The sequence below is a fragment of the Temnothorax curvispinosus genome, unplaced genomic scaffold (assembly GCF_003070985.1).
Source record: "Temnothorax curvispinosus isolate PA1 unplaced genomic scaffold, ASM307098v1 QBEX01015383.1, whole genome shotgun sequence".
NCBI classification, from domain to species: domain Eukaryota; kingdom Metazoa; phylum Arthropoda; class Insecta; order Hymenoptera; family Formicidae; genus Temnothorax; species Temnothorax curvispinosus.
The window spans coordinates 212021-236698 of NW_020225163.1; the positions used below are offsets into that span (position 1 = coordinate 212021).

Genomic DNA, 24678 nt, shown 5'->3' on the forward strand with positions numbered 1-24678 from the left:
CGTAAAATGCAATAGAAAGCAGTCTTCCACGTTAAATATACATATCGGCGACATAAATAACGACAATGAATACGTTGGACTTGCGATAAGACCAGAAGGTGAGCAAAAGTGAGTGAAACGGGTATACCACTTTTTGGCGGTCAGCACATTAAGGCCGGTTTTCACACGCAATGATTGGTGGCGCCAGGCCGCGCCAGTCGACTAACGCCAGTAAAAATGCAAGTGTAAACACTTGATACAAACTGGCGCTAGTAATGTGGCGTTTACTGGCGGTTGTTGGCCAAAGCATATAACCTCAAATTTGGAGGTTATATGCTTGCTGTCATTTACTGTGTGTTTAATAAATGTTAAATATTTTCCATAGTATACGCCAATCACTGTGTAAATACTTGTGAGTTTGCTAGTCGGTTCTGGCGCCAATGAATGCCAGTCAGTTGGCGCCACTAATCATTGCGTGTGAAAACCGGCCTTTACTCACTTTACTCATCATAATGATAAACTCCACTTCTCGATGATCCGATGATACTGGCGCACTTACATTAATTAAAAATCGTTTATAAACGATGGAATACGAATACTTTTTTCACTCGTTACATGTGTATGAGTAAACGACGTTTTATAGAGTAGAAAAGTCTCCTAAATTCCGTCACGCGAGCATTGAAAATATTTATGGAGAAAGGCGGACTTCTTCTATGGTTGAAATTAAGTTGTCCAATCCATATAAGAAACCCTCTTCGTGGTTGCCCTCCTCCCAAGGACGCCTGTGCGTGAGTTTTCGTCCGTCCGGCACCTCCCGCGTTTTCGCAAAATCTATTAGCCAAACGCCCACCTTTTCGCTGTCGAAAATCATGAAAATACTACTGCCGATTACCTGAAAAATAAAATAATGAGTTTGAACAAATAGATGTACAAAATAAACCTTATGACAATCGGCAGAAACAAGTAACGTATCGTACCTCGTGAGTTTCAAAATATTTCGACTCCTCAATTTTAATTCGTAGACTCTTGAGACGCGCGAGGATCTTTTGACGAGTGTCCTCGCGCTTGCTGAGAAATTGTCTTATGATGTCGAGCACCTCCGAATGCGACTTGATCTTTTTGAGATCGGTGATCGGCGGTGCACCTGGCAGCTTCATCGCCTCGATGCGAAAACCGTGGCTGCAGGTCGAGCTCTGCTGTTCGCGGAACTGCATGTACCGTAATTTAGTCACGGCGCGTTGCTCGTGCTCCAGCTGGGTCGGTGCGTCCGGATCGACGGCAATCATTTTCTGATAGAGGTCTGGCCTAGCGGTGGTCTTGGACACCTCGGACTCGAGGAAAGTCCGCGTGCCCATCTTGATATCCATCACGTGCGGATCGTTGAAACCGAAGAGCAGATCCTGCAGCTCGATGAACGTGTCGCCCTTGTACTCAACCTCCCGGTAATATCTGCGAGGAGCAACAAAAGTTGAGTCCTGAGGTCTATCCTACCTACTTACGTCGCCATAAAAAACCGAAAGGATTTTCAAGCAAACCTCGGAATGCAATCCCGCAATGCTTCCTCCTTGCTCAGGGTCTCATAAACAATGCGCTCCGTATTTTCAGCGCCACCGGTCTTCCTCTTCCAGACGGTGCCAGGACCGGCGGGTGCAAAGCCGTCCGGGTGGCCCGATAGTTGAAACCAGGACTTTAGTCGGTTCTTTAAGAGTACGTCGCTGGCTGGCGCTGTTAGATCCAGAGCATTCTGGAACATGAAAGATGACGTAAAGTCAGGTAAAATGGTTTTTCGGAAAACGAGCGCACACGTGTGTGTTACGGACTAGCTAGGTATGAATATAAATACACGTACCAGGGCGAGGAATTTCAAGGAGAGATCCTCGTCCGGCATCGTCGCGTCTGACAGGACCAGGGGGAATTGTTCCATCTTTCGTATGGTGGCCGGATCGTTGGGCAATTTGGCGAGCAAGCTGGATGATCTGGAGCCAGCGCTGCTGGATCGGTTGCCGCGAGAGCCCATCGAAGTGCTCCGTCGCCATTGACGGAAGGCGCTGTAAGTGCTGCTACTGCTGCTGCCGGGCCCATCTTTCTGTCGACGGTGGTCCTTGTTGCCCATCGAATCATGACTGCTCAATTGCGTTTGCTCCTTGCTCGAGGGCTGCAACCAGAGAGGCCTACTAAGAATTTAATCCAACCGGGACAAATGTGTTACGCTATAGGGCGCGCCGCCTCGAAATTTCAGTCGTCCGGAACCGGGGGGGACTCGATACGACGAGATTGCATCCGACCGGATCGGCCTCGCCACTGAAGCGGGAATCAATAAATTTGAGACGATCTTCGATCACAAGATGATCCGAGTTATCTCGTTACGTTGAAAGTGACAAGCCTGCGCGCGAGCGCGCGCGCGGTGCGCGAAGGCTGTTTATTATTATTCGCGTTAAGTCGCGTTACCGCGCGCTTTTCGACGTGAATATTCGATATCGCGATACACCATTCATTTTAATCTCCGCGCGGCAAGGTCCACGTGTTTGATAATTCGACCGTGATTTCGGCCTCGATTATTGGCTCGCATCTCATCTCATGTCTCTGCGATTGCGGGTGACGGCAAACTGATTAGTTATTAATTGGACGTTTGATGGATCGCGGGAACGTATTATTGACTTACACGTAACCAGATAAATGTCGCGAATTATCGGCGGATCTCATTACGAAGTTGACAAAAAAAGAACGGACAAAAAATCGCCCATGATGGGCATGATGCCGCCGTCACCCGCCGGCCGCCGTGCGTGCCTCTCTGAAGGAGGATGCAAGAGGGAGGGGAAAGGAAGGAAAGAGAAAAAACAGAACTCGAGGCGCGATTGTTTCATAAATACGGATCGCGTCTCACGCTACCTACTGACGTCAGTGACTTTTATTCAAGTTGCACCGTGCCACTTGTCGCCGCATAGCAGGGCCGATTTCAGCGTGTTCGCGGTGCGCGATCGCTTCGAAAGGGGAGGGAGACCGGGAACGGGGGAGAGACGATCGAAATGTCGAGGTTCTTAATGCAAGGCGATGATGCGGTTGTTCGCCGTGTGTATCTATTTGTGTTATACCTCGCTTAATTTAGACCGGCGAATTTAACATTTTTTCACAGGACTTGAATTTCGATTCCACATACTCGATGGCGAATTAATTCTCTCAATTTATACTCATTACACGCACGGCACGATGTTCGCATGCTTAAGGTGTCTTCGATCGGAAATTTCAGTTAACTTAATCAGCGATTAACTTAAAAAGCAGGTAACACCTGTACTATTCTGTTAACATAGACTTATTAACTTGAACTTTTTGTTGTTCAACATATGGAACGAAAAATATTATATTACAGACAACGAGTTGCGTAGGTATAGCTAAAAATTTTGCTTCAAGTAATTTAATTGAATTGTAATTGAATTTAATTTTGAATTGTAATCGATGATGAATTCTGCAGAAACTTTGAAGTTGTCCTTAGTCCGGATCTACAATAGGTGTTTTAAGTCCTAAGCCCTAAGAAATCGACCAATTACAGTCGATTATTCTCCTTAAATTCGAATGTGATTGATCAATTTCTTAAGGCTTAGAGCTTAACCCTTTGTAGTCCCACATGGGTCAATTTGACCCACCTTCCTCTTCCAGACGGTGCCAGGACCGGCGGGTGCAAAGCCGTCCGGGTGGCCCGATAGTTGAAACCAGGACTTTAGTCGGTTCTTTAGTCGGTTTGGATCTAAATATCAGCTAAATGCCTAGCTTAAAATGGGATTTGGTCCGCTCCCTACAAGAGTTTGAAGTATCCTCTATAGGTAGAGACCGTTAATCATGTACCCGCTCACGATTTTTTTTTCAATATGTTGCCATTTGATTTCTCACAAAACCGCAGTTGTTTTATTGTTCCAGAATTATTTGAACCCGATCGGACCGATACCATTAAAATGGCAACCATTAAAAATCGACTGGGTCAATACGATCCAGTGTGACTATACCGCGGGATTCTAGAGAAATGTGACTACGAAGGGATAAAATGCCTATTGCAGACCCGGGCTTAAGCCCGTACCAGACTACGGATTGGGATTGAGATTGGATTAAAATTCGACCAATCAATGTAAAGTTCACTTAAACTTGAGATCAGTTTTCTCTATTCTCATTGATTAAATTTCAATCCTATCTCAATCCCAATCCGTAGTCTGATACGGGTTTTAAGGAAATTCGCATTAACTCATCAACTCTACAAATCATCTTGCGAATGCGTCTTACATACAAGATAATCTTCGCGAGATAATAAATTAAAACGATAGTCACCTTCAAAATATATACAAATCGAGATACAAATATATGCACTGCCCAGTTAAGGGGATATTCTACTGTAAAATGCGCTTTTTTCGGGATTTTTTTACAAGAAACCAGTGAAAATTGTTAGTATCAGCTTTTTATGTATATATTTTATTATCTTTAGAGAACATAAAAAATATTTTTTGAAGCTGAATTAATGAATATAAATATTAATTAAGCCCTATCAAATACATGGCAAAAAAACGGTGCCCATGATTGCGCCCATTCTGATTGTCTGAAACAAAAAATTCAAAAAGATTCTTAACCCTCAGTTACCTCACCTGGGTCTGAGAGACCCTGCACATTGTTAAAACGTGCAAGGTTTTCAAAACATTCATAAAACCCTTATATCTTTTTTTAGTCAGTACTACATCAATTTGAAAAAAAGCAAAGTTTTTCGCTTTTTCAGAAAAACACGTCTTCCTCTTTTTTAAAATAACATTTACATTTTTTAACTTGGAATAATCTAACTTGCACAGTCTTGTAGATCTTTAAAAGACGCATTGATTAAAAAAAAAAAAAGACTTCAAATTGATGCATCTGTCTTGAAGATACAGGCTGGAGAAAACGGCAGGGGTCTCTCAGACCTTCGTGAGGTAATATCGGGGTGTAAAAACGTAAGGTAACTGAGGGTTAATTAGTATGAGTTTGGCTATAGCAGGAACTAGAATTAAGTAAAAAAAAATGTTTTTACGACTTTGGCAACCTTCGAAAGATTAAGAAAATTCATACTAAATTTTCAAAGTGCCGCCATTTTTAAATTTTCTATTTTTTTATTCCATTCTAGTTCAGACAACCAGAATGGGCGCAATCATGAGCACCGTTTTTTTGCCACGTATTCGATAGGGTTATTAATATTTATATTCATGAATATAATTAATATTTATATTCATTAATTCAGCTTCAAAAAATATTTTTTATGTTCTCTAAAGATAATAAAATATATACATAAAAAACTGATATTAACAATTTTCACTTTCTTGTTGAAAAAATTCCGAAAAAAGCGCATTTTACAGTAGAATACCCCCTTAAGGTATTACTTTTCGCTACAGTGTCAGTCTTACACCAATCTCTCGTTAATGATACTAGAACATGAGTACATCCCGCGCTAAGCTCGAATGTCTATTTTCTCTATCCTGCATTCTCGATCAACGCGCTAAATCAACGAGCCATTAATTTCTCTTTCTAATTACAATTCCTTTGTCGACTTCTCTTTATATCTCCTCGTGTTATAACGCGCAGTATTACAATTTAGATAAGCAAGGAAGTTCTTTTATCGCTAATTTTATCAATGTTTTTATCAATTTTATCACGATAGAACCAAACGAAAAGTACAGCACAGTACAAAATATTAAGCTATTTTAACAGTGCGGTTTCTTTCTATACTTAGAACTGAAATGTATAATCTTATCGCATCATGCACACATCGTAGATTACCGTAAAATTTCGCAAACAACCAAGATTGTTCAGTCAGCTGCCGACAAATCGCTACAATAGGCCTGTTCGTTTTCGCTGCACTTCTGAATTAGTGCAATAAGTCAGAATGAAACAAATATATTTTCTTTCATTCTAACTTATTGCACTAGTTCAAAAGTACAGCGAAAACGCACAGGCTTATAATGTTTCACCGCCGCAAAAATGTTCTGCGGGCTCCTCGTAATAAAAAAATCTCCACAACAGAAAGGAAAATGACTGAAAAAAATGTTTCTGAAAAAATACGGAGGATTACGTTCGTAACTATGAATATACGCCTGCGTTTTAGAAAGGAAAACAAGCGTAAATGAATGTTAATTGTGCATAACGACGGCGCCGTAACGTGCGCACTAAGTATAGCCTCCGTCCGTTAAGTTCGGCCGGACACGCGTTCGGATCAATCACGCTCGCGGTCATCCTGCCTCGAATCGCCGCTAAATGGCTTTTGTGGCGATAAATAGAGCCGGGCAAATGGTGCCGCGAGTAACGCGACGCTTTAACGTTAACGAAACTACAACGCGCGGGCAATAGATGTTGTCCGGCGCGGACAATCCGCCTGCGTGTTACCTTGCGCCGTTACGTGCCGCTCGCGCCCGCGCCCGATTCCCGTTATTAAATTACCACGGCGAGATTATTACCAACGGCAAAACGTAACCAACTCCCGTGGCCGTTCAGCGCGACTCGGTAACAAGTGTATCCGCGCGCTTAAAACTGTGTCAACCGCGCGCCTCGAGCGATCTGTCGCAGCCGCGTATCGCTCCGCGAAATTGTAAGACATCGTCGAGCGGGTTCTTTCGTTCCAACTAGGTTACACGCTTAACCCTTTCAACCTGCCAGGCTGAAGTGGCACGCTGACGCGTCCCGTCGCTGGACATCCCTGCCTGTCCAGTGTCCGGAGAGAGATCGTTCGGCGTCTCCCTCGACCTCGTCCGTCGAGATCGAAACGCGCGGAGAGATTTCACACGACAAAGCGTCTCGTGTCACGAGAACTCGTGGTATCCGTAAATTATGAATTTATGAATATTCCTCCCCGTTTTCCTCGTTTTCTCCGCGCTGCGTCCAACTGCGAGATCGCGGCACGTGGACGTGTAATATTAATGCCACTACATATCATCAATGATGACTGTGCCGCTCGGTAATGCGCGCGTGCGTCATTAATAGGAAAACCTATCATTATTTTTCACGCGTATTCCCGTATCAAGGCTTCGCATCATGATTAATCGTCGGTATCCGCCTTTTGCGATACCGCGAGAGGCGAAGCGAAGATCCATCCGGGTCGGAGATTAGTTCGAGGAGGATTCGAGGAAGCGCGGCGAGGCGAAGAAAGTTGGAAAGCTTCGGAAAGAACGAAGATGTACCTACGTCACTGCTCGAGCGACCTCCTGTTGCGCCAGCTGCATCGAACGTGTTCCTCTATTCTCTTTCTCTTTTTCTCTCACGGTAAAAAAAAAGAAATTTTATGCACTGCAGGCATAATATGTTTATCAACAAATTAAATGCAGGAAAAGATACCTGATTATTCGTCACGTTCGTTGGTCGAGTAGAAACGTTGATAAAAACGGCAAGATTATTTACACGGTTTTACGATACACGATAAAGAGATGAAATATCTTTCAATGCGCCCGCGCGCGCGCGCCGTGGCTTACTATAAGTCATTAATAGGTGCTTTCCACTTACATCAAAACTCAGATAATTCTCACTTGTGACGTCGTTCTATCCTTTTTGAGAATTAATAAATAATAAAAACAGAATGACATCACAAGTGAGAATTATCTGAGTTTTGATGTAAATGGAAAGCAACTATTATATTCCAGCTTGTTATATATTGTTATATTTTAATTTTTTTTAGTTTATTATAGTTCAGATATTTTGTATAATGACCATAGTTTTACGTTATGACTTAAGGTTGTATGACCCCTTAAAAGAAAAAATGCCAAATTCTTCAAACTTTGTCAGGTGATGAGTATTATAATAATAAAGCATTGTGCCAAGTTTGAACAAGTTTGCGAGGCCCGTTCAAAAGTTATAACAATTTGAATTTAACATGGGCTCTTATGGAAATTCATCAAGTTTCACTGTTTTTTCAACTTCATTTGAGAAATTAATATCGAAGAAAATATGGCATCCTTTTAAAACTTTGCAGAAATATTAATAAACATCTTACAAACAAATTAGAACCAAAAAAATTATGACTTCGAGGATATTTTCTGAAATATTGAATAAAAACCAAACAGAGAACAGTCTCGCTTGGTCTCACTGAACTCGTAAGTACAGAGATCCGGCAACAGCGCACTATAACGTCACATTAGAACCTCTCTCTCCGTCACTCTCCGTAAAGGATAACAAATACTACAGAGGTCCGTTACTTTTTCCAATAGAGCCTCCTGTGTATCGAAAGTGTGCTCTGAGCACGTGTAATATACAGACGCATCGTTTGAGGTTAGTTTTCGCTTGCGCTACGAAAATGCCAAAAGTAAAACGTTACATGTGGAAAGGAAAAGTTGTCACTGAAAAAGTGTACAATCAACGGTTAAATAGCACAGACAAATACTGGGAAACGTAATTTGAAGACACGAGTCGAAACCACACCAGATGATTGTAACAATTCCATGGCACATGTAACGTTTTACTTTTGGCATTTTCGTAGCGCAAGCGAAAACTAACCTCAAACGTTGCGTCTGTATATTACACGTGCTCAGAGCACACTTCGCGTTCACGCAGCTGATGTCGAGTGAGATCAATGCTACCAACTTACAGAAAATGCGACGTTGTCGCGATCAAAATACTTTTTTATGAAAGCTATTGTATTTAATTTATTAATAAATGACGTAAATAAATAACGTAATATAATTTTATTAGTATTTTTAAACAGTAATTACTATGTTTTGTTACTTTTTAAAGATTTTCACACTTTCAGATTTTCGTTTGTGTCAGTTGCAAGTCAGGTACAGTCTTTCTAAAAATCATTAAAAGTGAAAGTTAGCATACGAGAAAATATGCATAAAAATGTCTCTATAGCTCTTAAAAACATAGGCAACCGTCATTTTAATAAAATATTAACATAAATATTACTTTCCAGTAAAGAATATCTTCTTAAATATGCTAATTAGCTTTATGTTACGTTTCTTAAACTTTTGGCAGAGATCTTACGGGTCATACAACCTTAAGGCCGGTCTACAATCAGTCGTATGTCGGAGTCGGATGTCGGAACCACGGTCGTGAATACAGGTCTGGAAACTCTAGTAGTGGGGGGTGACTCGCTTAGTGAAGTCATTTTATGTAGTTGACACTATCACCACCTGGAGCGCTGGAGGTTAGAGATTTTTTAAATAACGCAAATACATATTTAAATTGACATATAACATATGACATATAACATATGTCATATATTATATATAACATATTACATATTGACATATTGAATGAACGAACGTACGAAGTCCTAGAAAGTGATTAAATTGACAACGAAATTAATCATATTGTGTCGTGCCAAATTGCAATCTGTTAAATTGCTGCAGCAGCTTTTAGCGTCATTAGTAGAATTAGGTTTATATTCATTTGGCAATGAAGTAGCTAGCCTTTGCTGTGATACAATCCAAGCCTTGACCATGCACATTCACAAAGAAGTTACGCAAGGACGGCGGTGCAAAGACATAATGGCACCCTTTGAACGTAAGTTTTTACAAGCGATAGCTTATGAGCATATAAACGTACCTTTTAGGATACAGCAAATTTTGAAATATTAAATTTTGCCTTTCAGTTGCTGATAAGTCTCATTTTGTCACATTAAATGAATTCAGATCTGATCTCGAACGCCAGTACGCCTCTTTACCATTTCATATATTGCTATCAAGAACAATATCAGCAACTTGTACAGAATATTGTATCCAGTCAAACGGATCCACAAATAGCACAAAGATTAGTGAATGGCATTCACCGAGCTAACGACGGATATAGACTTTAGTATGGACTTGAATAACCGTCCTCAGAGATTGAAGTTCAAAAGTAATTTAAATAAATTTGTCGTGAACATACAAGGATTCTTAATGGTTAAGTAAAATAGAAATTAAAATGTAAATAAACAAAAATAAAATCATTATTTAAACAATACACCCGTGGATTTAATGCTTAACGCTTGGAATTTTTTAACGAATTTAGTTAACGACGTATTTGTAGAAAAATCGAATTAGTTCAGTTCATTGCTTTAATCATATTAATTGTACGGTGTACGATGAGCATTTTTAACATATAGATGTATTTTATTTTATTTATGGATTTTATTGCAAAAAGGGGACTTAAGCATATAAGCTTTTTATTTTATTTTTGTAAAATAATTATAAAAAAAATCAATAGTCAGAATCGAACTAAAAACGGTAAGACTGCAAGGCGGATCTCTTGCTACCACTCATCCATATTTGAACTCATTTAAAACGTTGATTGAGCCAACTATTTACAAAACTCGCTGCTTTTTGCATATACTATTTTCTATCTTACATTTATTATAAAAATATTGTATTGGTTAAGGCCTCCGCAATGAAAAATATAAGGAACAAGGAACAGATATTAGCGATTAATGTTATTCCTGATTTCTTATTTTTAATCGCTAATATCTGTTCCTTGTTCCTTATATTTTTCATTATGCGGGAGCCTTTACGGTGAAACGGATTAGTGGACAACGCATATGCGTGATAAAAAATCCTTGCAACGCAGCGACGCGCGTGGTCACATGGCAAACCTATGAAAATATCGTCATTAAGCGAGTCACCCTCACCACCAAAAAAACGGACGAGTTTCCGGACCTGTATTCACGACCGTGGTCGGAACGTAGCCGATGGTCTAATGAGAGAATTTCTTTTTCGGAAACGAATTTTCCTCATTGGACCATCGGCTACGTTCCGACATCCGACTCCGACATATATACGACTGATTGTAGACCGGCCCTAAGATTAGTACTAGATAAGGACCACAACCCCCATGGTCGAAATATCGTGATAAGTTAATATTCAATGAAGTGGCCAGTCAGATCGAAATAAATAATTGTTTATTATATATGTATTATATGTAAAAAAGATTCCTCATTTCCCAACGGATTTCTTTGAAAAAACTTCGAATCTGAAAGAAGAAAGGACGGCTGATGGTTGATAGAAATCGAAGGATATTGAAATGAAGAATCTTCATCTTCATTTATTCTCGATTTTTCTAGACGAGCTATTCTCATACAAGGAGTTCTTATATACGTACGAATAAATGGATCATCAGGGACGCAACATCACTTTTTATTTAAGGTCACTATTTCCAAAGTCTGTTAACCTCTAACGATACGTTGACGACCGTCAACTTTTCAGAATAGCCAATAAATTTGTTCGTGTTGCTTGAAATTTTAAAAAATTCCTGCACTTAAAACGAGATAAATCTACATTGGGCGTTGGAGAAAGAAAAAGAGAAGATTCCAAGTGCAAAAAGTGCAGACAACGCAAACAGACCTAATAGAAGCTGGTTAACAGTCGGTTAGAGATTAACAGATGTTGAAATCAGCGACCATTATCGATCACTTTTTTCAATGTACGCTACCTGTTCTGTCCAGAGACACAGAGCGCGCATTTCTTTTTTTTTTTCATCTCATCTTCCCGCATTTTCTATTTACTACATCTACGTTACTTGCGTTCTAGAAAAACGCGTGTTCCCGGAATAGAATGAATAGATTATTCTGAAATATATATTACGAGCACTTTAGTTCCACCACGCGGTGGAATCGATGAAACCGCTTTAACAGACGAACACGAGTCGAGTTATCTCGATTAACTAACAAACGGCCATCGCGCCGACGTAGCCTTCGTTCAGGACACCCTGTACGATACACGGTCACTCGTCGAGATGAAATCGTGGACGTAGGCCCAGTGGGGTAAATGCGTGAACAATAACGGGTCAATGATCTTCCATTGAAAAACGAGTAGTATAGTTACACGATTCGATTCGGTGTTGCGCGACATAAGTATCCCGTATCCCGAAGGTCCTTCACGAATTTTTGTACGCCGGGGTACTCCGGTCGCGTTAAACGACGTGGCCTGCCCGGTTATCGTTGATTACGTCAATCTAGAAGAGCATGTAGACACAGCTGCGTGCGTATGCGCGCCGTTTGCGCATTTAATCTCATACTTGGCATTCCATCGACGCGTCCTCGCGCGAAACGGGAGATTCTCGCGAGAGGCGCGGAAAGAGAAAAGGGCACGGGGAGCGACTGGCCTCCTCCGTCCCCCTCCCACTCCCCCCGACAATCCGGGGTACCGGGGATTGTGTCGATCCGCAGGGCGGCCGCGTACCTTGTTGAAGTGCGTCTGTAGAAGCCGCTCATACTGATCGACCGCACGCAGGCAGAGCCTCGTGGTGAATGCTTCCATTCGTGCTGGCAGGGGCGCGTGACACACACTGCTCGACATTATTTATCCGTTTGGAACGCGTTGCGCGCACGAAATACCACAGGCGTGACGTGACGGAGAGTCGACGGCGGCACTGTCCGGACTGTGTCCCTCTCTCGCGCGCGCGCGCGCGCGTTCTCGGCTCGGGATCGTTCACCGGGAGTGTTTCACTTCAGCGCGGACGAACGTCGGCGAACCTAACCTCCATCGGGTGCCGGCCGAGGCGAGGCGAAGGCGAATCGACGAATGACGCGCAGGGCGTCGCGCGGTCCACGAAACCACCCTGTAGGCGCGCGCGAGCGCGAGCGTGCGCGCAGCCGATTGGCCGAGCCGACCGAACTCGGCTACGACTACGACAGTCCCTAGCTCCCTCCTTCTCGCACCCGTCGCATTTGCTCTCACTCCGTCCCGCTCGCTTCTTCTCACTTCCGTTTAGCGCTGTCGTCTTCCCTCCAAACTCGCTCGACTCGTTCTATCTTTATCCTGCTCGCCGCGTTACACTTCCCGTGTCGCCCTCCTGCCCCTGCCGCGTCGCCGCATCATTCTCCTTCCCTCTCTTGCTCCGACCGGACCGATCTCCTTCTCTCACTCTTTCTCTCTCTGTCTCTCGCATGCGCGCGCGCGAGTGCATTAACGTCACCGCTTCTGCGTGCCGCACAAATATACTCGGCTATGCTACGCGAGACGAAGGCAACTTCACTCCGCTCCGTTTCGCTTCGCTGCGCTGCGCTTCGCGATGTCACTGCGCGATGCGTTCGCATACACACCGTGGCGACGCAACACTGACACACTGAGGCGACGAGAGAGCACGAGTGTAGTTTTATCGGTATGCTCTCCCTCCCCCCGAGCGCGGCTGCCGATTGTCCCGGTATACGCCACGTACGGAACGTAGGCTGTTGGTGATTTGCGGTTTAGGAGAAGGCTGAAAAATAAATAAATCCAGGCCCCTTTTTTCCCGTAACACCCGGCCGTAGCCGGTCGTCTTCACGCAGAGAAGAATATTCTTGATTTGAAAATATCTTTAGTTTCAACGTGGAAATCTTGAAATGAAATTATATTGAAGAAAACTTGCTTGAATGAAGTCATTATATAGTGCAACCCAGAAAAAAATGAAATAAAAAGTTGAAATTCTTATAAAATTAAAAAGATTATAAGTAGTGATCTCTTGCTTATAGTATATGAAACAATCTATATCTTCTTATAAGAATTTCAACTTTTTATTTCAACATTTTTTTTCGTTAGTTTTACTGTATATATAGTGACTTCATTCAAGTTCTTCAAGCTAGTTTTCTTTAAGCAAATTTTCTTCAAACAAGTTTAACGCAGTATATAATCTCATTTCAAGATTTCTACGTTGAAACTCTAAAGATATTTTCAAATCAAGAACATTCTTTTTTTTCTGTGCACGCTTTGAGAAAACGTGCTCACGATTTTCTACCTGGACCGGACCACTCGACACAATTTCGTATCTCGCTGAAAATTGTTGGACTTGTATATGTTCTTTTCTCGCCTAAGGAGAAAAAGATCGAGCGGATTAACAATAAACGGGAATAATGTCCATTTTTACCAATACGGATTAACTTTAATCTAGGTTTAATTTACTTCTTATCTTTTTCTAATTTGTACATCTTAAGGACGTCTTATGTCCCGATTTTGGACATTGTGTTGTCTGGGAGAATAATAATACACGTATGTATTTCTTAATAAGTTAATCGACAATTAATCAAGTTGATCAAATTAATTGAGAGTCTAGTCGAAATAGGTCTACAATCAAACGTTGGAGAGAGAAAGAGAAAAGATGAAAAGCACGCCAAAAGTTCAGCTACACAAAAAAGGTTTTACACAAAAAAGAACGGAAAGTCATTGTCTGGACCTTTTCCGTTCTCATATTATGCAGATGCGTAGAATGAAAACGCTACGATCACGATATGCAAGCGAGTCGAGCGGGAAATAGGAAGAAAGGGCAGCGCGAGAAAAATCAAATTTATTTAAGTTGAGTAAGAAGTAAGAATATATATAACGAAGCGAGCGCGTTTTCGCGAAATTCGCGTCAACGAACAATTCCGATCCTCGACTACGGCCGCTTTCCCACGAGCTCGCCCTGTTTGGTTTTTGCATATTGAGCCCGCAACAAATGACTCACGAACGGCTTCGACATTTCTCGTGCTTGACGTAAGCTCGTTTCCATCTTCCGATTGAGGCTCCGCACAAGACTTTCGTATGGTAACGTAGTGTAACGAAACGTGGGTCAACGCACAAGAAACGTATCGGTTACGGCGTTATACGTCAATACGTTTCTCGTGCGTTGATCCACGTTACGTTACGCTACGCTATCTTACGAGAGTCTTGTGCGGAGGTTCTAAGTCTGACCGTCGGAACCGGAGGTTTTCGGAATCCGCGAGCGAGAAGAGGGATCGCGCACGGCTGATTCACTTCCGGCTGCGGTCCGCGACGCGAATCAGGATAGATCCTATCGGAGGAGCCTGGCTCGTTCACTGGATCCGTCGCGGTGCGCGAGGCGAGGCGCGCCACGGTGAAGCGTAAAACGGAACGATTTCGGGGTCGCCGTCCCACATTTTTTCAAGAGGACTGCTCAAGAGGTTCCTGTTCACGAGAGCGGTCTTCGAATCCGTTTGTCGGACACGCCGATACTATCATTCAAATATGCTTCTACGATATTGTTCGCTAATCTCGCCCAATAATTCTTATCTAATGCTAAAGATGATTTGGACCAAACTCCGATCGACTCGATCGGTGGATTAATTTAACGGACTCGCTGTAGAGCAAAACTTTCAACTATATAAATTTGTCGTCCCTAATCTAATCTTCTTTTCGATATGACAAACAGCAAAAAATTAATAATTTCATCCATATTACTAAAATAATGCAGGTATTAACTCGATAAGCTAATCGGAGTTTAGTCAAAGTCACCCCGAACTGTTGATCGATGGTCGCTATCTATTGGCGCGATTCCCGGTCATCGGTGCCACTTGCTGACGTAAATCGCGCTATCAGGGAGAAAGTCGACGCCCGCTATGCGCGTATTCGACGCTGTTTTTACGATCGTCTTTACGTGAGTTTTTGGAGAACGAAAAACACGGCTCTCTCGATCTCACGCGGAAATTTCTCCGGATTCCGACGATGCGACGTCGTTGCCCGTTTGCATGTTTCCGCTAGGAGAAAAAGAGAGACTGAACTAATTCTTATTCCCGGCGTCGCGTAAACGTGACAATCGGTGACGATTTTATTCGTTGGCGCGGGCGGCAAGGTAAGGATGATCGACCACCGCGGAAATACGAGTAAGTACGAGACGCGAGAACACACACGGACGACGCGTCTCCGATTGGAATTGGGGTGTCCACGATCTCTCGCATGTTCTCACGTTCCTCGCGAGGAATGCCGCTAAAACGTGACGGCCGAAAATCCGCCCAGATTCGTCGGTTGAGGTATCCGCCTGGCGTTTCTCTCGGTGAGTGTCGAGCTACGTTAAGGAGGCTCTTACCCGGCTGCTCTAATCAATGTAGCAACCGAAAAATTATCATTAATAATTGGTTATAAAATTATCGGAAAATTAAATAAAAAAATAAATAATGATTTTTACATAGTGTAAGAGTAAGTTATATGTTCTATTAGTGTAAATATTAAAATTTATACAATAAGTCAGTTGACTATGTCAGTGCTAAAGAGCAGAACATGCGCGTGTCACAACGTCGTCTGTAGCAGTCTGCAGCTAAGTGAGGTGTAGCCGTGTAGCGTTGTAGCGAATGATGCGATGAAGAGATGGAGCCAAAAGAAAGATATAACGTGAGAATGCTGAGAGGGAAAATGAAAGGAAAATTCGCGAAAATAAAGGTTGTCAATGCGCGAGAGAATAATTATGCCGCTACCATACAGCGCAGAGAAAAGACATGTGCAAGTGAGGTTAGAAACTTCGCGCGATTTTGACACTCGGAAGATCATTCGTCCTAACCTCTCGTACGTCATATTAAAACTACAATATCTTTTATAACTAATCGTCAACACCAAGTTTTCTTCTTATCATTAGAAAGATTATTATTTTAACTACAATTCCTTAGTTTTTTGTTTACCTGGCTCGCAAACTTGCCAAGAAAATACATCATTTCCGGTAAAAATTTTAGTGTTTACCATATGCCCTGTGTTAAAAATGCGAATTTCAATACTGATATTTTTACAGTTTTTATCGTCAACCTATGCTCAAGTTTTGGGCATCGGTCCGTTGTGGTTCACTTTACAACATATATTAATTTCATAAAGATCTGTCATATTATGATCGAGGTAAGAGCCTCCTTAAGCGTCGTCTACAATGGCAACAGGAATATGCAGTAAGACGTAAGCAGTAAGCTATTGACCAACCACAGTCGATTATTCTTGTGAATTGTAAAAATCCCATTAGTCAATAACTTAATGCTTACGTCTTACTGTATACTCCTACTGCCATTGTAGACGACGCTTTAGAGCGCTTAGAGCGTTCGTTAGCGCGACGTTACGAGATATCACGGTGGCAAGAGTTCCGTTACGTCCCGTATCGATGTTTGGCTTTGTATACAAGGCCCCTTGGCATCATTTGATACGTGAAATTCGTTCATTACGAACTCTTTAAATCTCGTAGAGCGATTTCGCTACTAATGTATTAGAGTGATTACGATAGTCATTCCAAAAGAGAGGGTTATCTCTCTAATTTGAGTATAAATACGGCATCATAAGATAGGAGTGAACTTTTCACTCAAATTTTTAGAGAGGCTTCTCTACCGAAGTGTTACAATCTTACTCTAAAGCGAATCGGAATTCAGCCAATCACAGATGAGCTGCTCGTCTGTGATTGGCAGGATTGGCTGGATTATAATTCGTGATTTGCAACCCCAATCCGCGTCCGCAATAGTGTGACGCACGGGCTTTGAGTCTAGCTCATCACTAAAGATCGGCTGATAAATGACTCTAATAGGTGAAATTTTCCACTCAAAATTGTAGAGTGGCGGAATTCATTCTTATGGACACTGATTTATTGCACTCGAAAAGAGTGCAATAACTTTTAACTCCAACTTATAGAGTGCAATTTGACTCTTTCTTATAGAGTGGCGAATCGCTCGAAGTGAACAATCTCATGCATCTTTCACTTTTTGTTATACTTGCATTTCACTCGTTTTTAGTGATATTTCACTCTTCGCCTTTTAGAGAGGACATAAGCCGTGCTTGAGAACAGAGTTGAAATGTTTGTCAGCATGATATCGTTATTAGAAATATGTTTATCGCGGCATCTCGGTTGCGTTAAGATGTTAATCATGTATGTTTCAGGGCGGAGCATCTTGACGGAGATCCCGCCACTACTCGTCGATTTTTCGGCAGCGAATGGCAATTATGGGCAACGTTGCGCGGCCTTGATTTAAGAAATCGATTACGAGATAGTCGGGAAGATTTTCGCAATGATGTGTCAGCGCGACGAATCACGGAATGAGATTGCCAAGAATGCGAGTCGTTGCGTCGGCGTCGAATGTTTCATACACGCTAAGGTGCAGCCGTGCATTGTGACATTTCTCAAAAAACTATTGTTATTGCAAAAAGATGTATGAATATAAAGCACAACTCTCTCTCTCTCTCTCTCTCTCTCTCTCTCTCTCTCTCTCTCTCTCTTTCTCTCTCTCTCACTCTCACTCTCACTCTCACTCTCACTCTCTCTCTTTCTCTCTCTCACTCTCTCTCTCTCTTTCTCTCTTTCTCTCTCTCTCACTCTCTTTCTCTCTTCAGCAGATCTACCTCAAACATGTTGAGCTTGAAAGAACAACGTCTCTAGTGTATTCTTTAGAAGGAGAACACTAAAAATAACCTTCTTATTCTTTTTTAAATAATTGATGTTCTTGAAAGATACAAAAATATTGGGACATACAGATTTTTTCGATATAATATAGTGACGCACGTAAATGCATTTGACGTATAGATATAAATATACGCATACATTTTTCTACCCGATGTCTGTCGATTTAGATACGTCGTCGTCATCGTCCTTTTCGTCGCAAAATTCCAAGAATTTTATTGTCGTTTTGGCTTATATTTTACATGCGCAAATGTATACTTACATTGATAAAAATTGAATGCGACGGTAGAGCCGTTTCCCGATCGAGACCTCTTCTCAATCCGCGATGTTTCGGTCTAAGGTGATTTAATAAACCATCTTTAACGAGATTGCTTCCTCTCGACGTTAATCGAGCACGACGGTTTTACGGTTCTACGGTTCGCCCTTGGACGAGTACACGCCCACGCGTACAATCGACAATGATAATAACGATGTCCAATGTTGGGAGCATCGTGTTGTACTGGCAAACGTGTCTCGCGTCGTGAAAATATTGGCTTCGCCGGAGGTGAGATGTCTCGCCGATCAATTCTGTGAAATTAAAAAAGAATGATGATGCGTACGACAGTGACGAACTCGCCGTCTCAGAATTGATCGCGCGATGTTCCGTGCCGGCCGAGGCGTATATATAATTGTGTATTCTATTTCTTTTTCTTGGAAACGCATCACCGATTCTTTTTATTATGAATTTTGACATTCTAAATAATGATGTCACGTGGAAGAAGCCAATTCAGATGAATGCGGATCTCCGTTGCGGAGATGAGTGGTCCAGCGGTCTACCGCCGCCGTCGAGACGATGCCGGAGGGAGTAAGGCTCTTGGCGTGTGCTTTAGATCAAAACTCGATGATGTCAGCACTGACGTCTGGTTTTGAAGAAAAAGAGGTTTAGAAAAAAAATTAATAAGGTCGACCGGAACTGGTCTTACCGCGCCTATCCATCGCCCGTCACGATGACGACTGTTTCATAATTAACCGCGATAATAATTACGATTCTATATTGCTGACCTAATGACCCCCCTATATACGGGTCATTACCGATGTTTTTTTTATATGGATAATGGTTTTCTTTTCGTTCACGTCAAATAAGGTATAATCGCGAGGCAAAGAGGATATTCGTAATTTGCGATCTACCGGCGCGGCGGAAGTTACGTGGGCGGCGGCCAACCGTGAAGCACGTACGCGGCAGCTCCTATAGTCGTTTCGATAGTCGTTTTATCGCATCGCGATGCACATGACGAATTTATCTTTTTTCCTGCCTTCGCGCCTTCCTCCCGTTTTATCTAATTCCGACGTGACGACGGAAAACTGACGCGCGATAAAGCGTTTCCTCTCACGAGTATTGGCGTTTCCGTTTTTAAGACGGGACTCTGTTAGAGGGTCTAGAGCGAAACACACATCCTTCAATCACATATTCGTATGCTCTCCTCGATTGCCCAAGTCCCGCCATACAAATCGATTTCGAGTACGTCTCTATCGTTATTTTTACACGCGTTAATGTCTTTTGCGCCCGCGCGATTAGCAATTTAATGAGGCTCTCGTAGATCGTTGCATTGAAGATGTTTTAAAAATAAAGCCCAGGCAGATGGAAACAGGTTTCGGAACCTCGAGTCTGTTTACATCTATACGTCTACTTTGTCGCGCCCTGTAGCCAATCGAGCGAGTCCTCGAGACTATAAAGATATATTTATTAACGGTCACTCGATCGAGAATACAAACGCGTCTCGGGTCTCGGGCGACGACGAGTTATTTACGATATTATTTATAGGTACGTAATACATATGGATACAATCGATAAGGCGGGTGTCAATTCCAATTCTGTCGCTTCCGATATCGCGACTTTCGATACCGCGTGCATACGCATGCGACGCGTCGATCACATGGGTCGCGGAATAAATGCCAGCATTCCCCACATTGTCGGTAATTACATCCATTGACGTCGATGCTTACTATTTTTCCTTATTTTTTCTCAACATTATTCACTCGTCTCTCTCCCTCTCTCTCTCTCTCTCTCTCATTTCGTCTCCATTCCGCAATCGGCCAAAGCGGCGATAAGCGGATCGGGGAGACTCAGCCGCGCTCTCGAAACTCGGTGCTTGAAAAATGTGCGAATTGTTGCGAGAGAGTCGCGAACGAGCGCTAACGAGCGTTAACGAGCCACCGCTTTGCCTGATAAACGGAGAGTTCGGACAGTTTATTGGTATTAAGCGTGAAAATTTTCGAGCAACCGCATTCTTGGGTCGACGAACGGCTCGCCGCGGATTGCCGCGCCATGCCACGGCTGGAGCTGCGTATACGCAGCAGATACGACGGCACCGGATGTGGCACCGAAAAATGCGCAGTTTCCAGTCTCGTGCGCGCTACGCGGAGGATAGAATCCTCGGGGGAAAATTGCGACAGTCGAAAAAGGAACCTGTCCCACTCTGTGTCCGGCTCCGCCGCGCCGCTCTCTCGCCTCATCGTCGGCGTCGGTCAGCCCCACCGGTCTCACGCCGCGCGCTCGCGGCTGTAAGCAAGCGTGTACGCACGCAGCGGCATGGGCAGGCGAGCAGGCAGGCAGGCGGGCTGGCGGGCAGGCAACATGGTATGCGTTGGCCGCGGAGCGGAGCGTGCGGAGGTCACCATTGACGCAAATCTATCCGAGTGTCACGTGAGCGCGCGGGGCCGCTGGAACACAATATATACATGCGATGGACGATAACGGCGCGGCGCGGCGCGGCGGCCGGCCGCTCCACCGTTCCATTAAATCCATGCTTGCTACTCCATCCGCGGCTATATATTTATGCGGCTAGTGATGGGCCCGAGCCGGCGCGGCGGCGGGATGGGCCTTGAGAGAACGTCGGCCGATGAAACTATGCCGAGCCGGAACGGGTTTTCGTCGGTCGAAAATACGGAGCAGAGGAGAACGGGGAGACTTCGTATCGGAGGCCGACGACATACTTGTAGATTCTTAAGATTCTAGTAGGCACCCAAACAGCACTGTGTTCAAAGTCGGGACATATGACGTCTTAAAGATGCCTTAAAACTGTCTTTGAGACGTTTTATGTCCCGATTTTGGACATGCATGCTGTCTGGGCATATTATGAAGATAGGATAGGATCGTTCTTCTTCAACGGGAGGGATTTTCCTCATGGGAATGGAAAAGATTTGGAAGTCGGGCTCGTTCGATGACATATATCGACATGGCAGCACCTCGCCCGACACGAGTGTCGTCCCCATCGCTATTTCGACGAGGACGTCGAGTATCAGAAGGAAGGACGGGAGGAAGAAGCGGAGTGGATATACTGCACTCCGCGGCCCACCCACGTTACGATATAATGGGCAATTAATGGCCGGTGGACTGGCCGATCCTCACTGAATGCCAATCGGCCACGGGAAGCGCCACGCTGGACGAAGCCTGTTGTTTAACCCTTTGCGCTCTGCCCGAACATGCTCCATATGGCAACGCGAATCGCCGGAGAGGTCTCTTTCTTGGCTATAATTAGAACGCTCGTGAACGCTAAGTCTTTTTAATACTGTCGACTCTTTAACACGTCTTTCGTTTCCTGATTCTTTCAATCGCCGCTTATATTTCCCTATTTACGAGAAAATACCCGAATAACCGCAGCATTTTTCTTCTTTTGGTAAGGAAAGATCGTTAAGAAACTCTCCATATGTATCGCATGAACGTCAGCAAGGACCTTGCAGTAGCCTAGTTTCAGTCCTGCGAGATAGAACACAAATGTAGCGCGCATTTGCTCGCGCGCGCGCGCGCGAGAGAGAGAGGGAGAAGGGGGGGGGGGGAGAATATTTTCTATTTCTTATCATTTTTTAATCAGGTCAATGTTGCCGCACGATGATCCGTTGCTCTCTTTAACTAGCCTCGTAACATGGTTGTATCTATGAACCTAAAAGTTGACCGATTGATTCGCGCGTAAACGAGCAGGATCTTTTAATTCAAACGGACGACATCCTAAAGATACGTTCGGATTATATTTAAATCTGGACATCTATAATATACACGTATACATTTATTTCTATTTATATTTTTGTATTTCTAGCACTAATTGTAAGTACTATTTATTTTTCAGCTTGTTCAATGTGTCACATTATCGATAATACCGGCTTGCGAGGAGCCGTCTACTCGAGAGACATGGTTCTTTCGAAAAGTCGCCGCTCGCTCTCTATCCTCGTCTATCCGCAATTCGCTGCTCATCGCGATGGAACTCTATTAAAGTTTCAGCATTTGTAACTTGCCGAAGAATGCTCAAGGCGAAAACAAGCGGCCGCGGGCGCAGCGCGATGCAACAATGCCTTCGACGTTAATGGCGGATGGCATAATGGTGTTGCAATACCGGGGTATTATGTAACGATCAACGTTATCAAAAGACACGGTCGTGCTTCGCGCTAAGTTCACGCGCAGCGAGGCCGACTGTATATCTTTACGCGAGATGAGTTGAGAGCCGGCTGAGATTATCGGATCCCACAACAGTAACGCTTGATCGATTGAGCTGTTAATAGGCTTATTCGATGGAGCAAACTGAAATTATGTAACAAAAGTATTTTTATTTTTATTCTACATATTATATAAAGAGAGATATAACAATCTAAAGTCTATATATCGAAATTATTAAGTAAGTCGTGGTCGTTGTCGTCGTCGTCATCTGACTTCTTTCTTTTTCTTCTAATATACTGCACGCATTTCATCCTTTTCTAAAATTCTGTATGGTTAAACTTTTTCCGAGACACAAGATTGCGCTGATAGCAAGATGAGCGAAAGCGAGAGAGCGAGAGCAAGTATAGTATGTTATAATAGATAAAATAAAAAAAAATAAAATCTAAATTATTATTTATAATTGGTAACAAATAATACATAAAAGAACAAAAGTATAAAGAAGTCTAGTAAATCTAGAAAATACGGTACGATATATTCATATATAAAAAAATCATGATAAACTAATATACATATATGTAAAACATCTTTTGTACAAAATTGTTTTAATATATCCAATAAAAAATAAAAAAAAATTGTGCATTGCAACGTAAATGATAACAATTTTCGTAAAAAGAATGTATTATATAGGTGAATAATAAATGTTGTTCAACATTTCATGATTTTAAAAATGTTAAAAGTGCTTTTAAAAAAAAAAAGTATTACTTAAAATAAAAAAATTGTGTTGAATAAAAAGAGGAAATATGATAAATGTTTTAAAAGATTAAACAATTTTAAACAATACAAAATGAAAAAATTTAATTCCAATAATAAAATATTTAATTAAAAAACTTGGCGCTGCTGTGGCTGAAATAAGTAAATAAATATTTCATGAATATGAGCGTGTATGTGATACATATGTTTGTTAAATTATAGTCTAAATTAAAAACAATATTTGTTACATTACCTTATATTTTGAGATCTAGCAGCGCCAAGTTTTTTAAATTATATAAATAATTTTTATACATTACATTTCTAAATTTTGTATTGTTTAAAAATGTTTAATCTTTGAAATGCTTATTATATTTCTTCTTTTTATTTGGCGCAATCTTTTGATTTCAACAATTTCTCTTTTAATTAGATTAGAATATACAACTTTTTTCCAAAGATTTAAAATTTAAAAAATACAGTAGTTTTTGTTCAAAGATTCTTATGTATGATAGTATTTTATAGATTAAAATATACAACAGTTTTTTTCTATATTATAACCTTAATGATGAAAAAAGTATTCTTGTTGAGAATCAAAGCTCGGAAGGGGTTCCTTTTTAATTCGAAATACTTGTGCATACTTACATATATCAGTTGCTCTTCTGCGTTTTGAGCCAGAAAGTACAAATACGACAACAATTTCTGAGATCTTTCACAATAAAAACAGGAATAACTTATTGAGAGTCAAATATCTGAAAGTTCTTCATAATGTCCGCAAGAAAAATGCAGAAGCAAAAAATTCCATTAAGAATTTTTTATCGTGCATATGTGCAAGTACTTCGAACTAAACGAAAGCCTTTTGAGTTTTAATTATTAAAAAATTATGGATAAAGTTCCGAAAAGCCCATACCTCCGATCGTTCTGAAATTTTGTATACTCTTATATTTTGATATGCTAATTATGAATATGTCAATAAAAATTGGCGCAAAGGTCATTTTCTAGGTAAAAATTAAAAAAGAAATTTTTTGCATATTTTTTAATTATTTAAATAAATATACATTTTAGAACAAAAAGTTTCAAATTGTACGTCTCTTAAAAACGCAACTTTTATATACACACGTAAGCGGAGGAGGGGCTACTGCACCTCCCCCGAAAGCAGGGGAAGGTGGGGGTGAAAACCTAACTAATCTGGCATCTCGTTTCGCGCGTTAAACAGTGTAAAATTTGTAAAGCGCGTCATCTAACCAATGTGGCATCTCGTTTCGCGCGTTAAACAGTTGAAAATTTGTAAAGCGCGTCAACTAACCAATGTGGCATCTCGTTTCGCGCGTTATTGAAAATTTTTCCGCACTTCCCCCGAAAGCAGGGGGGGTGTGGGTAAACCTCGGTTCGCGTGAAAAGTGTATGCGTGAACTATTTCGGGGCTACCGCACCTCTCCCGAAAGCAGGGGGGGGGGTGTGGGTGAACCTCGGTTCGCGTGAAA

At 42.1% G+C, this 24678-nt stretch overlaps 1 protein-coding gene across 3 annotated transcripts; it reads right to left on the reverse strand.

Moving 5' to 3' along the window:
• Window positions 1-394: 394 nt before the first annotated feature.
• LOC112465612 (inositol-trisphosphate 3-kinase homolog) lies at window positions 395-18531 on the reverse strand. 3 transcript variants are annotated; one of them, XM_025033233.1, is made up of 5 exons: window positions 18305-18531; window positions 1829-2134; window positions 1515-1723; window positions 957-1428; window positions 395-871 (listed from the first exon to the last, which is right to left on the reverse strand). In XM_025033233.1, exons 2-5 carry the CDS (start codon window positions 2090-2092, stop codon window positions 668-670), a joined length of 1149 nt encoding a protein of 382 aa, XP_024889001.1. In that variant the 5' UTR covers window positions 2093-2134; window positions 18305-18531; the 3' UTR covers window positions 395-667. The 3 variants fall into 3 exon arrangements, with proteins under 3 accessions (XP_024889001.1, XP_024888998.1, XP_024888999.1); XM_025033230.1 differs by lacking the exon at window positions 18305-18531 and adding an exon at window positions 12117-13004; XM_025033231.1 differs by lacking the exon at window positions 18305-18531 and adding an exon at window positions 12117-12242 and having other exon boundaries at window positions 1829-2150.
• Window positions 18532-24678: the final 6147 nt, after the last annotated feature.

Coding starts and splice junctions, on each gene's coding strand:
- LOC112465612 (XM_025033230.1), bottom strand. CDS start 12,233: ATGTCGAGCAGTGTGTGTCACGCGCCCCTGCCAGCACGAATGGAAGCA. Junction 2,135..12,116: donor TACAGACGCACTTCAACAAG/GTACGCGGCCGC, acceptor CTCTGGTTGCAG/CCCTCGAGCAAGGAGCAAAC. Junction 1,429..1,514: donor TTGCGGGATTGCATTCCGAG/GTTTGCTTGAAA, acceptor TGCTCCTCGCAG/ATATTACCGGGAGGTTGAGT.